The sequence below is a fragment of the Amphibalanus amphitrite genome, unplaced genomic scaffold (genome assembly GCF_019059575.1).
Source record: "Amphibalanus amphitrite isolate SeventyFive unplaced genomic scaffold, NRLGWU_Aamphi_draft 000647F_arrow, whole genome shotgun sequence".
NCBI lineage: Eukaryota > Metazoa > Arthropoda > Thecostraca > Balanomorpha > Balanidae > Amphibalanus > Amphibalanus amphitrite.
The window spans coordinates 46872-62815 of NW_024882141.1; the positions used below are offsets into that span (position 1 = coordinate 46872).

At 50.8% G+C, this 15944-nt stretch overlaps 1 protein-coding gene and 1 long non-coding RNA gene across 3 annotated transcripts; both read right to left on the reverse strand.

The window, feature by feature from the left end:
* Positions 1–2936: 2936 nt before the first annotated feature.
* Positions 2937–5404, reverse strand: LOC122363917. Its single transcript, XR_006253454.1, has 2 exons — positions 5308–5404; positions 2937–4711 (listed from the first exon to the last, which is right to left on the reverse strand). It is a non-coding gene; the product is annotated as an uncharacterized LOC122363917 (long non-coding RNA).
* Positions 5405–5412: 8 nt separating this feature from the next.
* LOC122363915 (translation initiation factor IF-2-like) lies at positions 5413–14878 on the reverse strand. 2 transcript variants are annotated; one of them, XM_043333737.1, is made up of 3 exons: positions 14476–14878; positions 13476–13695; positions 5413–7878 (listed from the first exon to the last, which is right to left on the reverse strand). In XM_043333737.1, the coding sequence occupies exons 2-3, from the start codon at positions 13497–13499 to the stop codon at positions 6955–6957; spliced, it is 948 nt and encodes a 315-aa protein (XP_043189672.1). In that variant the 5' UTR covers positions 13500–13695; positions 14476–14878; the 3' UTR covers positions 5413–6954. The 2 variants fall into 2 exon arrangements, with proteins under 2 accessions (XP_043189672.1, XP_043189671.1); XM_043333736.1 differs by lacking the exons at positions 13476–13695; positions 14476–14878 and adding an exon at positions 7882–9231 and having other exon boundaries at positions 5413–7811.
* Positions 14879–15944: the final 1066 nt, after the last annotated feature.

Sequence of the window (15944 nt, forward strand, 5' to 3'; positions counted from 1 at the left end):
CTGTCGGCGAATGCCGGCGGTGCCCCGACATCGACTGCGCGGCGGCCAGTGCATCGCGTGCCGGGATGAGGCTGGCACCCCCGATCGGTCATTGGTCACAAACCGTGTCCCAGCTCATGACTGCATCCAGCGCAGCTCTGTGAGATGTTCTGCAGCTGCTGCAGTCTGCCGCGTGTGTTGAAAGAAGAATGAACATGAGAAAACCTCAAAACTTTATGCCTATTCGTAATTGACCAGTATTGGAATAAGTTTGGATTTTGAGAATTTGTGTCCCTGTGCTTGTGCCTGTGTGGAAAGGCATGCTTTACGGTGTACCATCTCAATGTCAAATCCCGGCTGCGCTGTGCGGATTTGTGCGGCTGCTGACAGGCCACCTGGGTGCCAACGTATGTCAATGTGCGAATCCGCGAATACGTTGTGTTTCGTCAGTCAGTATCGTTCTGAAAATATTGACTGCAATAGGCTATATAGCGTATGACGGTTCAGCCCAGCAGTAATAACTGACCATTGATTGGGCGAATTTTGTGTGGTGGTTCGCTAATACATAACCTAAAGAGTGTTTTGCCGGAATCGTTTAGTAGCAGAACTGACCGGAATATAAGTAGAATGCAACGGTTTGAATCGTTAATTTGTTGAAACGATTGTTCTCTGAGACCACTGTGTAACTTTTGACCTGAGAATCACCAATTATAACGACAATGGGGAAGCAGTAGGCTGTACTGTAGAGTGTAGGCAACACTATATAGTTGGCACATTTACGGAAGCACACGACTTACGCAGTGGACATCTGCATCATGCATGTTAAGGTTTACTGGGAAGAGTGAGAAATTAGTCAGAATATAACTGACTAAGGAAAATAGGCGATATTTCCTATTGAGCTGGGGCGGAGAGGGGGAGGGGACGTGTGGTCAGCTATGCCAATAATTCATTCTCTTTATGCAGCTGTGTAAAAGGGCGTCCGTTTTTGGGTTAGACCTTCCCCATCGGCCATTTCCAAGTTAAATCGTGGTGGAGAGTCTGGAGACCTCAGCCTCGGTAGTCGGTACCCTGCGCGCTGCGCCACCTTGCGAAACATAAAGCAGCAGTCCTGACATCTACAGGCGTGACTTTTCATGAAAGCGCGGATGTGTTCGCGCTTATGCGAAGAAAATTCTTCCGAGTATGGTTGATAATGAGATTAATTGTTGTCATTTATTTATTAATTCATTGGCAAAAGTACCCTAATAAATCGGTAAAATAGCTTGAACTGTATCGTATTTCCTTGGGAAAAAATGACGAACTCATCCTAAGACATCCAGATTATTGGATGCGTTCGTCAGTTGTAAGTAGTTCAAGTTTTTGGGAAAATTTGCTTGTGGAAAATCATAATATTTCAAAGATATGCCTATTTTCGAATAATTTATGCATTTATCTGCATTGAAAAATGATTGTAAAGCAAAAGTGCAAAAGATTATTGTCAACTTATTTTCTCAAATCACGATTTACGAACGCACAAAACTCCAGCTTTTAATTTAGTGCGTGTGCGAATTGCGGTCAAGAAAAAATATTTAAACTGTCTATATTCCTCTAAAAACAATGAAGGATGAATGAGGAAAACGCTGTTTTGAACAATTGTATATTTATTTTTTCTTAATTAAGCAAAAGTACAAAATTTTCAACTATTATTACATTTGCTCTCACAAAACCCATCACTTTTTAGCATGACGTCATGTCAGCCAAATTTACTAGCGCCATCTCTGGAGAGCATCTTTCGAAACCTCCAGACGATAGAGAGAGCCAGATATTATTTCATTGTTTCAACTTTGGTTTCAACTTGAACTGCAACTTTCAAACGGACCGCGCTCCGGGCCGCATGTTTATTAATCCCACCCAGAAATGACAAACAAAGCCTCTGATTGGCCAGTTTTGGCTGACAGACGCAGAATAATTGTCAGCAATAGAATACTATGCTTTAGCACGTTTTCAATAATGACGCATCCGTTAAATTTATAGGTTAGGGCAGCTAAAATATTGTAATGGATCTAACATGTTAAATATAACATTTTTGGAAGCCCGTACAGATTGTTTCTAGTGAGTTAGGTGTTCAAAGTATTTAAAGAAATGATTGTTATCTGTTAAATAAAGAACAAAAGCTTTTAGCTACTAACATCCGCCTGACAGTCTCCAGAATCCTGCGTACGGAGACACCGCAGTCTCTGTTTCTTATGTTATCGCAATGGGGAAAAATTGAAATTTTAAATGAGTCAGTTTCGTGTTAAGAAGTACTGATGCTTTCAAAACTAAATGCCTTTCAATTCAAATTCCAGAACATCCTTTCGCGGAAATAGCCCTTCTCAGCCTGTCTCTAACGCTACAAGTCTGAACAGTGAGCGTCTCATGCGTTGCTCACGTATCGCGATAAAAAGGACGGTGTCATATAATCAAATGAACTTTTCTTATGCATAGAGCATTTGAAACCTCACACCAAACACCTCCCTTCCCTGTTTTCCACTGCTGCCTTTCACATACCTTACCTAGTACCTACCCAATGACCGTTCCAGCTCGACGTTCCTTATCGACTGCCTCACATTCAACGGCAATATCCCACCTACGCTGAAAACCAATCGGAGGCACTTTCAATCTTCCCTTGAATAAAATTGCTACCTACACGCATTTAGAGGAGAACGAGGCCCAGAAAAGGCGTGCATAAAACGATCGGTTTCGGCCCCCATGGAATAAGCCAGGAGGTAAAATCATATTGATTGAATACCATTTTCGAGGACATGATATCTATCAGATATTATTTTGCAAAGGTATTGTGAACATAACGTCCGCGTATCGCAGCTCTGAATCTGCTGGTGTCAGTCCCATGCAGCAGCCACCGGACCACTGCCCCGCCGCCTGCCGTTCGCTGATCATACAGGCCGGCTGTCCCAGTGTCTCATCAAACGATCACAGCTGACTCATTATTTATAAAATGCCAAACAAAAACAGACACCCAATATTATAGATCACGCCAGCGCCTTCAGTCATGCGCGTGGAGATATATCGGTAGTTTTCCTATCACAGATCACACTGAACAGAGGAAAAGCGTAAACACGCAGCAATAAATAATGCATTATCAAGTACACCGATCCATGCATCGTGGAATACACCGAAAAAATACATCACTGCTTTAACGTTCCCCAGGTGGGTGGGCCGTGGGGGCGTTTTTGGCCACACCTGACAATTTTGTGCTTGCATAGATAAAACGACACGAAACTTAGTATAGCTTATGTATAATGCATCGATTCGCATCAATTGTGAAAAAGTAACCCCATGCCACCTAAGGTCAGGTCAGGTCACCATGAAGTAGAAGTTTGAAACTCGAGCTATTGCATGAGAGAATCAGTACCAACATCTTGAATATCTTTAATTTTGATATCGGTGGTGACCTAGGGTCAGGTCAACTTTGCGACGTCTCCAGTTTCAGTCAGTATGAGGAACTCGAAATGTTCTGCTTTTGAAACAAAAGCACTCAAACATCGGGATCTATCGTATGCTCCTGAGGTCATCTTAGGTCATGTAACGCCTCCCAACAGTTTATTTTTGTACATCGATTTTAGATGGAACGTGGCCAGAGCGTTTAAAGCATCATAATCATAGGCGGCGGAACAGGCCGAGGGCACCGGGGCACCGTGCCCCCTTTGATTTTGGCATTTTAACATTAGCCCTATGGGCGTTGCATGGAAAGAATGAGACCAAAAGTCGGCAATGCCCCCTTAATTGAAGGTATTCCACCGCTACTGATGTTAATCTCAATTTCAATGTAACGAATCAATGACATGCAAAATGGCATTTTCTGCGACATTGACCTGAGGTCAAATTTATTAAGCTGACCTTGTTAGGCCAAGAAGACGAGAGAAACGCAGTGCCGGTAAAATCAACGTAATAAAAGGTTGGTATCAGTTTAAAATTTTTAAAGAAAAGACGACTTCCGAAGCAAGCCGATTGTTCAGTTTTTGCCCTTTGGAGGCTTAACCCTAGTTGACCTTAGCTCAAATCTGAGAACCTGAAAGATTTTCGAAAGAGCTATCGAATTCGCTTTTCCGCGGCGCTGTAGCTTCTTTGGTTCCCAAATTATGAACCAATGTGTGAAGTTGTCAAAATCGGGGGCCAAAATTCGTCATCATTTTACTTTTGGTGACCTCCAGTGACCTCAGCGATGACCTGATCAAAAATGACCTGTATGATTCTGAAGAAAAATAGCGATCTATAGATTGATTTTACTGAGTCTTTCCAGCTTTGCTACATTCCAAGATAACCTGGTGTGGCCGAATACACCTCCCCCCCCCCCCCACCAAGTTGGCTGAGGGCCACCCGGGCGCGGGTTAATAACATGGCGCAACAGGTTTTGTTATCAACTTGTCCTTTTCACACATAGGCGACACTAGATATCACAGCCAACGCCTATCACCAAACTGGTGGTGGGCTTTGGCCAGCGATCGCCGATCGGGGCCAACGCGGGCTCTTACTCGTCCACAATCAGCAAGAATGATGAACTACAGCTGCTCCAGACCGGCCACTTCAATCCAGCGTGTAATCTTCAGTCCACATCAGAACCACTAGTGAAACTCTACTGAGTGGGACAACTGCACTGCATCTTTGACCTCCTTTGCAGCTCTGGCTTTTCAGAATTTGAACAGCCTTCTCTTTCCCACCCTTCTGTGCTGATGAATGATGAATTGGAAACCTGGAAAAAGACAGTACAGACTCAGGGAGATGAAACTGTTTTGCTATGGGTCTGTTCCAGTCGCACTTCCTAACACATCTAAACTCCTCAAAGAGCAAGATAGAGGAGGTTGGAGCAGGGCCCTTCTTGGCTTTGTAGGGGCGAAAGCTGCCACTGGAACAGGGAAGCAATCTTGGAGGAGTTAAGAGGTGTTAGGAAGTGCGACTGGAACAGACCCTATGACAATGTCTGTGCATAGAGCAAGCAGATGGTAGAAGTGGTCAATTGGTGAGTGGAACAAATGCAAATGTCAGGAAAGCAGTCATATTTTGTGATAGACATGATGCAGATGTTGGCCAAGCTGACAAGGCAGATATAATTACCAGCTTGTTATACTAGTCTATAACTCATCATATTTTCATGTTTAACAGAGGGAATATAATGTAAAAAAAGCCTTAGCCAGATGAAAGTAGATAATATAAGTTCTATAGAAAAATGTTTATGTAAGTAATGTAGGATTTGTGGTTTTTAGAGGCTAGGTAAATGTGTTCCCTGTTCAACAATTCTTCAGCATTCCGACATTGATGTCAATGTACAATGTACATGCATCAACATACCTGTTGTGAAGTGATTCTGGGCTGCTTTCCTGAGCAGTTGATGGCCACCACTGGAATCTTAAAAGCACAGCTAATTTTTTTCCATTTTGTTAACTATATAGGGGTTTCAAGCATCGGAACCGGCAACCTTTTAATGGTTCCCCCCATGTACAGACATTACGTTAATCAAAGTTACTCTACAATGCCCGCCTGCCACCCGGGTGTATTAAACTAAGCGGCCCGTATGATTGTTCGTTCACGTTCACCGTGTATCAGCCCGGCATCTGCCTTTACCCCATTGAAAGATTTGGCTCACATTCCCATTACATTGTATTTTGGTCTCGCGGGACGAAGTGTCATTCTCTCGGACCATTTTCCTCACGCACACTATATACATCACACTTACAATCGCTCACTCATATACGCCACGCGCCGCGCCGATTAATTATAATTTAGATGGGACTGTCCTGGATATAACGGGGGTGCCCACCGCTATTTGCGGCGGGTCGGAAAGCCAAATGAAATCCAGGACATTTGTCGGGGACTTCCGCAGCGCCTGGGCGCTGCGGCGTTAATTTAGGGGGGAGGGAAAAGTTCGCTTACCGAAAGATGTTGCCCCGACGACACCGCACTGGCAAATGCCCCGAGAGACGGGCCCGCGAGTCCCAGGTGCCGGCCAGCCGCAGCCTTTCACCCGGCGGGCACGCCTTTCCCGCCGGAGGCTATCATACGGCGGACTGGCCTTACACGCACTCTGGTACCCCGGCCCGCCGCTCCTCTCCGACGTACACGTCGCGCTAAATTTTGCCCTTACATAATAATGCCCCCTCCCTCGAACGGTCAAAAAGGGGTCCCCTTACTCTCCAGGTGAAGCTTTCGCTATGGTCTATATCAATAATTATCCTGCCTGATTCATTCATACCACATACATCCAACTTACATCAGTTCATTACACTCGATCGCCCAGCCCCCAGCTCCCTCTCAATGATTGTCCGTGTCCGTTCTCCTGCCAATCGCATCACACGCTTGCCGTATTGTTCGCCGCTCCAATCCGTGACCCGCACTGATCCGCTCGCCCGCATCACCTCGAGTTCATTCCGCTCCTTCCTTTCCGCCCTGAGTTTATCCGCGCTGCACAGGCCGCCTCGAACGGCGGCGCGCGATGCACTGCCGGGGGCGCACGCTGCTGCCCATGGCCGGTTGTGGCGGGCGGTGGACACCTGGATAGATGGCCGCCTTCTTGGGCGGCCGTACCTTCATCCCAGCGCCACCGCCACAGTCCGGGACCTCCCGAGCTGCAGCTACTGCCCCCGTTTGTAAGGTGCGTGCTCGCGCGCCGCTAGGTGTCGTGGCGACCGTCTCCTCCTGCCAAGCCCGCCTCAGAGTTGGACGGCTCCCGCCAGGCGTCCCGGGGTCGCGCCACCAGGTGGCGGTGGCGGCGGCGGCGGCGGCGGTTCATTGGCGCGGGTGGTGCGCCGTGCCCGCCGCCTGTCACGCTACCGCCAGCTTGGTACGCCACCGGTATAGGGCGTCGATCAACCACCAGGTGGCGGTGGCGGCGGCGACGGCGGCGGCTCATGTGCGCGGGTGGTGCGCCGTGCCCGCCGCCTGTCACGCTGCCGCCAGCTGGGTACGCCACCGGTGGAGGGCGTCGACCCCCGGGAGCTGTCATGTGGCGCCTCTGCACGGCCGGCACCTGAAGCTGCCGCCCGACCATATGCTGCCGCGGATACTCGGGCCGCTGGTTCTGGATCGGGCGGCTGTCGACAGGTGGTTCGGCTGTATCCCAGCCCGTGCAGAGCCGGCGGGGCCGTCAGGTCGGCCGGCCCGGCCGCCGTCACACACTGTACCGCCGCGGCCATTGGCACCGCGGTTTCCAGTGGGGCGGCCGCAGGCTGCTGACCGGCGCGGTGGTGAGACGGGCCGAGCTCCGCCGCCCGCCGTACTGCCGGGGGCTGGACGGGACGGCTGGCGGATCGCGCGGCCTGATGGCCGTATGAGCGCCGCCGCTCCCGTCCTGCCGCGGGCGTTATCGTCGCTGGAGACGGGCGGGCGGAGGTCCGTGGGCGAGTGCCGCCGCCCCGAGCTGGCGCGGCAGTAGTAGCCGCGGGATCGGCGCGGGGCAGCGGGCATTTTGGGCAGCGAGATGGGCGGTAGAGCTTCGTCCCTCCCGCCGCGGCTCTTGAATGCTGCGGCGGACCGGGAGGCGAGGTGAACGGCCGGAACGGCGAGGTCGGCGGCCGCGCGCAGCCGCCCGTACCGCCGCGGCTCTTGAGTGCCGCGGCTTCCGGGCAGCCGCGCAGACGGCTGGAGCGGCGGGGTCGGCAGCCGAGCGCAGCCGCCCGTACCACCGCGGCTCTTGGGCGCCGCGGCTTCCGGGCAGCCGGGCAGACGGCTGGAGCGGCGGGGTCGGCGGCCGCGCGCCCACCGCCCCCGACTTGCTGCGGCAGTAGTCGCCGCCGGGAGCGGCGGGGCGGCTGGCGTACGGTGCGGCGAGTTGGAGAACGGATCACCGCCGTCGCCCGGCCCGTACGGCCGAGGTCTTGGTCGCCGCTGGCTCCTGGTCGGCGGCCGGCGGACCGGGCGACATGCCTGTGGGAGAGCAGGGGCTTTCCCTCCCCTCAATCATTCCGGCCCGTACATAACACACATACACACATCGCGACACTCTGCGGCATACATTTTTCTGAATCATTAACACTTGCAGCCTCGGTTCACATGAAATCTGACTAAATGTAGTTACCTTATTACGCTTCATCTGTTACAGCATTCACTATGGGGAAAGGTTTGTGACCGTTCGATAATTTTGAATGGGAATGTGGATTTTTATTAATGACAGCGAAACCTCGAACCAGTCCACCACCATGTAGAAACTAGTCTAACCACAGTTGTAATACAGCATGCCTAACCCAAAACCGGGCCGACATCCACCACTCACGTTAGCTGGTGGTCTCACACATCCATGCACTCCCCGCTCTCATTCGTCTGTTTCTCTCTCTCTCTCTCTCTCTCTCTCTCCCCTCTCTCTCTCTCTCCCTCTCTCTCTCTCTCTCTGTCTCTCTATTCTCTATCGCTTACTCTCTCTCTCTCTCTCACTCTCTCTGTTCAGCCTTCGTCTCTGTCTCTGTCTTTGTCTCCGTCTCTGTCTCTGTCTCAGTCTCAATATCAGTCTCAGACCCTGCTCTTTCACTCACAATCCGTCATCCCTCCTCCTCACCAAGTCCATAACCCTTTTCCCGCGTGCGCCCCAAACATACCTCAGTAATTGGCCGCGAACACGTGATTTGAGCAAATGCGTCGTGATCCTCGGACCTTGATGTTCAGCGGATAGGGTATTCCGCGCCTGACTGGCACTTGCTCGGTCATGTGTTCGGGGCCAACATTTCCATGCGCTCGCTCGCTCAGTCGTTTGCTGTCATCTGATCGCTCCCTTATTCCGTCACGTCTCCTTTCCTCCGCCGCATCGTCCGTCGTCTCTCTCCCTCGTCATTTAAACTCCCCTCCCCCGGTCATACTCCCAAACCCCGGTCATTGTCCCCGTCCCACACCCGCGCAAACACATTCCCTCCCCAGCCCGAGACCCATCCCTCCCCAGTGCCCGGACAAACACAATCAAACGCCTGCCTTGCCCTCCCCCAGCCCCGTCCCTCCCCACGACCCACGGCGCGGCGGCGGTCCACCCCTCGCGTGCCGACCGGCGCTCTCGGGCGCTTCATCGCACGACTCTCTCTCTCTCTCTCTTTCTCGCGCGACTCTGTCTCGCACGACTCTCTCGTGCGACTCTCTCTCTCTCTCTTTCTCGCGCGACTCTCTCGCACGACTCTCTCGTGCGACTCTCTCTCTCTCTCTCTCTCTTTCTCGCGCGACTCTGTCGCACGACTCTCTCGTGCGACTCTCTCTCTCTCTCTCTCTTTCTCGCGCGACTCTGTCTCGCGCGACCCTCTGTCTCGCACGACTCTCTCGTGCGACTCTCTCTCTCTCTCTCTTTCTCGCGCGACTCTGTCTCGCGCGACTCTCTCGCACGACTCTCTCGTGCGACCCTCTCTCTCTCTTTCTCGCGCGACTCTCTGTCTCGCACGACTCTCTCGTGCGACTCTCTCTCTCTCTCTCTTTCTCGCGCGACTCTGTCTCGCGCGACTCTCTGCCTCGCACGACTCTCTCGTGCGACTCTTTCGCGCAACTTCCTCGCGGCGCACGCGGCGTATACTAATAACTACATGACATGTGCATATGAAGTTTGAACACATAACAAAAACACTACTTCAACACTCATTCATCCACACTCGGCTGATCAATCCAACATTCATTTCTCGGTGGTCAGGTACCATTGCGCCATCCTCCCCTCGGGGGAGGATAACCAAAGGCAGCACTCCCACGCTGCCTCAACGATCAGGGGCGAGGTGCCTCTCTCGCTCCCAGCGCCTCAGAGGCCACCCCTCCGACGGGTGATTAGATCAGCCGACCGGCGGAGGGAAGGGCTGTTTGGCACTGGCAGGCTGAGTTAGGGACCCACCCGGATCCCAGGCGGCCAGCGCTGAGTTTTCATTCACTCCCGTGTTCGTGCGCGAAAAGATCGGAATAATATAAATGAGCGGTTGAAATTCAAAAGGGCGTCAAACTCCTCCGGCAAAAGTTTCAATCTGAACGAAAACTTCCCCTAATCGTTTTCCCCCAACAGTTAAATTGCTTTAGTCATCTCCATCCAATGTGTACGGTTATAGATATATTTGCTCGCGTCGCAGAGCGCTCCTAAATAAACCTTCGTAAATATAGGTCGAGCCGGCTGTGGCCCGTCCAGCCTTCAAATCTCCCCTCTACCGGCCGGCCAGCCGAACGGCGGAGGGTGGACTTGTTTTGATGGTGATGGGCCAGTGACCCGGCCGAGCTCCTACAGGCCGGTGAAAGCACCCTTAGCCCCTCGCTCAGGTACGCGGTCCAGTCGGCCCATGTGACGGTCCGACCGACCCAGGTATCCGGTCCAATCGGCCCAGGGACCGATCCAGTCGGACCAGGTACCGGTGGGGAGGGTTCGGCGGTGATTTCGCACAGTGCGGCGCCGCGCGGCACGCACTTCACTCGGCTAGTCACCAGTGACGGGAACGGCGCGGCGACGCCGCCCGAGGCGCGGCGCGCCGGCCCACCCTGCCGACCGACTGGGGACGGCGGCACCTGTGGTGCTGGTGCGGGGGCTGTTGAGCCTTTCCATGACGGAGACACAACACCGAGGTGACTGCGCTCGGGCCTGGAGCTTTTCCGACGAAATTAAATGAAGACTCATAACATGAGAACCATTGCAACCGTACCCGACTTAAACTAAAATCGCTAAAACTGCTGATAGCCAAATTTTAGCTGGCAGACGATACATTGACGGAACCGCGCTGAGTTCCTTCGCCTCAGCTCTGATGCTGCCGTTAAAACAAATAAGTTCTCTGATAAAACCTGGAGCAAATTGTGCATTACGAATCGATGTTCAAAACTTATAGAACGCCACACGCAGTTCGAAGGCGAATTTATAAGAATGACACCCGTTTTGGCGTGTCGCTCACTTTGCTAAATATGTATGGCCGGGACACTTATTGAGAATATGAAACCGAACATTTTGTATAAAGAATGTCCCTTTCTATTACGCCAATTGTTGCCGTAAGAGGCGCTTTTTGCTATCAACTTTCCAGGAGGATGATGGCGGCCATGGCGCCGTATATCGATTAATCAGAAGGTTTCGGTGACGCATTGACTGATTTTGGTTTCAATTGTCTCGTTTTGGTCCGTTTCGGAACGATAAGTCTTATCTTCCAAAATTATGGATGTCATGGAGCATGGCCGCAAGATGATGTACTAGTCAATATCAAAGAGCGTTCAGACGGTTCAGACATCAAAATGACCGCATTGGTTTTGAATCAATCGGCAACACAAAGCCACCGTCGTCTGGGGTGTGCAGTGCTCGGCAGCAGGCGGCCAGCGACGGGCGAGTCCAATGACTCCGGTGTTGTTATTGCGGATCGGCCCGGTTCGCCGCTGCTCCTTGGCGGACCTTCGCTCTGCGGGGCGCGGGTTGTCCCGCCCCGAGGCGTTTGGGATCGGCCGTGCATGTGGCGGCTCTCGCCTTCGGTCGGGTGGGTGGCCTACCCGTGGCGACCGGCTCGATCCCATGGCCGGCGGCGCGATCCCATCACGATGGGAATGCGTCCCTTCTCTGGGACGGTCGGGGAGGGCCCTGCCGCGGACCTGCCACCCCTTGCGCGGGCGGCGCGGTGACCGAACCATAATTGCTCGGGTCGGCGGCGCTGGCCCGGCGCTGACAGGTGCGCGTGGTGTGGGAGCACAGGGGTCGGATCCAACCCGTCTGCTTGAGCAGGTGGATATCGGCAAGCTGGCGGATCCGATTTGCCCTCGGGCCAATGATGGTGAAGCCTAAGCCGGGCACCCACACACCGCTCAGGAATAGGATATGATATGAAATACAACACGTGCTTCACAGTAAATTAACCCGTACTGCACAACAACATGCATTGTACAACACGCGAGAACTGACAATGTGGCACATGCTATATTATACATCATATGAAATCACCCGTTACTGGTGTGGCAGCGCACGGCAGCGCCAAGACCATAACCGTCCAGGAAAGTCACTGGATGGGCCCGTGCTGCTGAATTTGCTGGAGCGCAGTCCCGAACGGAGTCGGCTCAACAACTAGGGCTTTGTGTCACCTCCCGCCGCGTCATCTTCGGTTGGAGGCTCGAATATGACGTGTGCGGTCGCGACGGATAGAATCCGCGCCACGTGGATTCAAATGTATTTGCCTCGAGTGTGCATTTTAAAGTCCAATAAACACATGTTTTGCTCTTCTATACAGAACAAATTAAATTTCCTACTTTACGAAATGATTTAGGCTCCATTTGACGGCAAGGTGACGATTAGTGCCTGGCAACACTTTAGAGAGGATTGAAAATCCTACAAGATTAATTCCGGATTATCTGTCAATTCGAAGCCGAAAATGGTCCAAGAGATACCGTCCTACTGAGTTACCATGAAATGGTTGAGGGGCACTGGGTTCATCCGATATTACTCAATGCATTTAATCATAAACTGTAATTCTATATAACGAAGATACGAACTTATGCAGCATGGAATTTAAATAAGGGCACATTTGACTGAACACTCAGCGCTCCACTTGAAGAATTTCTGGTTAATAAATGTTGCCATTAAACCTGGAATCAAAGCTGTTTAGAACTTGTTTCTGGTTCGTGACTGAACTTAGTTGAGTATCGCTACCACATTTTGAGCAAAATTACAACGCAAAAATGCATGGAATGAACGAACTAATGAACTACTTTGAACATAACATTGAAGATTTGACAAGACATTTTACGTTTGCATCAGAAGAAATTGCAATGAACCGTAAGCGTTAATCCATTCCCTGGATTAAAAAAAAAAAGTGGAGAATGTGCTCGGCGTGCACCGCCTTGCGCCAGACCTTGACATCGGGTTCCGGATATAAAAGGTGCAGCTGCCAGAATGTGCGGCTCCTCTTGGTGTAACGTGGGGTAATAATTAATCAGGGCTTTGCTGCCGAGCTAAGCTTGCCCGCTTTAAGCACGCACAACCTCGATGCCGTCCTAATGGCAACTCGTCAGCGCCACAAGGTGCACTGAGTGCACGGCTTTACGGGAGGGATCGTCATCCCCGCTTAAAAACTCCGCCTGAAAACACCCAATCGTAACTTCCCCGATCCAATTCCATTGCCCCGATATTGCCCATGAAATCTGTAAAGCCATGGACATTCCGGTTATCATCTTAAGTTACGATTAATATGCACAGCAAAGATGCACTGCACTTAAGACTATAGATATAATGCACTATGGTCTAAACGATTGTTCAGGCAATCGAAGGAAATGTCTAAAGCCTCTATGGTCTCATTATGAGGCGTGAATGGCAGACGACACAAGCAATTTGCTACATATTTAAATCAGGTGTATGAATGAAAGCAAATTGATTACTAATCATGAAAGCAAATTGATGACAAATAAGTAAAATTCCATTTTCCGCATCTTTTCGTGACCACACATGACCTTGTTCGCACTAACTCAATCACACCAACCGTAACATACCTGTACATTAAACGATCCAATCATACGCCCACACATGTAACACTGAAATACCGGGGTATTTCGCGGCCCTCGGTACTCACCGGTGACGACCTCCACGTTGCCATCACACCAGCGGTGACGGCTCGTCACCGGACTCATGATTCCGCCGAACGAGCGAACCTGCACGCTCGCATGCGACCGACGACGACGCGAGCACTCATCTCGCGTACAAGCGGATTCCATTCCGCCCGAGCGAACTCTTCCGCACCGCCGAACGCCGTCGATCTCATCCCCGATCTCCGACGGTCTCGCGCGAACCGACTGCCCTCATCTCTCATCTCTCATTATTGCGGTGGCAAATTGTCCCCCCATGCCCCCCTTAATTGGACTGATTCACGCGTGTGAACGTGACGAAAAGTACGGAAGCAATGATTTACACAAGATATTGAAGCCAAAAGTAAGAACAGCTCGACCGGTAACCACCTCCAAGGGAGCGGAAATGGCCGAACGGCGCCCACGTCATGTCCTTTGACCCCGCCTCTGCGACACCCGGGCTCCGTCCGGGCCTCCCTCACGGCATTATCAGGACCGATCGGCGTTTTATCCCGGGTAGCGCTGGCCTTCCGTTGCGCCAGCACGGGCCAGTGGGCCGCGTGCCCGGAAGCGGCAAATACGCCCGGGTACCAATGTGCCCTGGTGCCGGGGAGCGGAATACTACACTTGTCGCGTGCCGCAGATTATGGCGGAAGGAACACTTCGGGCATCCTGACCTCCGATGGGAAAGATTTCCCGGCCGCGGTGCACCATTTTTATATAGGGGTTTCAAGCATCGGAACCGGCAACCTTTTAATGGTTCCCCCCATGTACAGACATTACGTTAATCAAAGTTACTCTACAATGCCCGCCTGCCACCCGGGTGTATTAAACTAAGCGGCCCGTATGATTGTTCGTTCACGTTCACCGTGTATCAGCCCGGCATCTGCCTTTACCCCATTGAAAGATTTGGCTCACATTCCCATTACATTGTATTTTGGTCTCGCGGGACGAAGTGTCATTCTCTCGGACCATTTTCCTCACGCACACTATATACATCACACTTACAATCGCTCACTCATATACGCCACGCGCCGCGCCGATTAATTATAATTTAGATGGGACTGTCCTGGATATAACGGGGGTGCCCACCGCTATTTGCGGCGGGTCGGAAAGCCAAATGAAATCCAGGACATTTGTCGGGGACTTCCGCAGCGCCTGGGCGCTGCGGCGTTAATTTAGGGGGGAGGGAAAAGTTCGCTTACCGAAAGATGTTGCCCCGACGACACCGCACTGGCAAATGCCCCGAGAGACGGGCCCGCGAGTCCCAGGTGCCGGCCAGCCGCAGCCTTTCACCCGGCGGGCACGCCTTTCCCGCCGGAGGCTATCATACGGCGGACTGGCCTTACACGCACTCTGGTACCCCGGCCCGCCGCTCCTCTCCGACGTACACGTCGCGCTAAATTTTGCCCTTACAACTATGACTGAGGATCTTCTGTGCTGAAAGAGATATAGACAATAGACATCAGCTGATAGACATTGTACAATGTACAACTCATTTGTGAAACAAGATCAATTCCATTTAGGGGTAGGTCGTAGGATAATGGTGACATGAATGAATTTCAGTTTTCACTTTTCACCAGTCCAGGTACCTGGTGACAAAATGAAATATTGTAGGAGGTATCAATGATAATGTTTCTGGTAGAAAATGCAGGCATTTTAGAATTCAGTTGAAGCTTTAGATGGAGGATTTTTGGAAAATATTTGCCACAAATAACATTGGAATCTCAGAAACAAAAATTAAATCTTACTTGATGTCAAAAACAAATCAAACTATTACCATTGAGCACCAAGCAGCATGCTGAGTTGTCATTCACTAAGACATATGCATGTTACACATGGCTACAGTACTTTGAAATAGCTTTTATAAAATGTATGCACTCATGTAATCTTAACATGTAAAATGTCAGCTAAAACTTGTTTTACACTAAACCTGCTAAGCCAAAAAAAAAGATAAATATTAGAAGCCCAAAACAAGTTATTGAAAATATAAACACAGGTAACGTTAAAATAAAACTGAGTCAAAACACTCAAAACTAAGTGTTTCAATGAACGCAAGGTTAATGCGTGTCACAGAAGCAGCCGTCCACTGTAAAGCAGAGTGGGCACAGCATGGTGGAAGCAGGAAGTGGTGCACAAAACTGAATTAAGAAGAGTGCCCGACTAACTGTATCTACATCCCTTCACATGTAGGTACTTACAAAATTTGAGCACAATCAGCCAAAACTTAACTGTGAAGGAGGCCATGCCCACTCGCACATGAGAGGTGTGCAAAAACATGCCTGTAATACCTTATGCCTAGATACATAAAGATGAAAATGTGTTGTGTCTGTGTGCCTGGTTAGTGGCATGACGTGACATGACTATTATCAATACCTGACAGTACAATTATAATGATATTATCATTATTGCAATTGTAATAAAAAATGATCAATTGAACTTTTCTTCTCACTTTATATAGCCATAATACCTGAGAT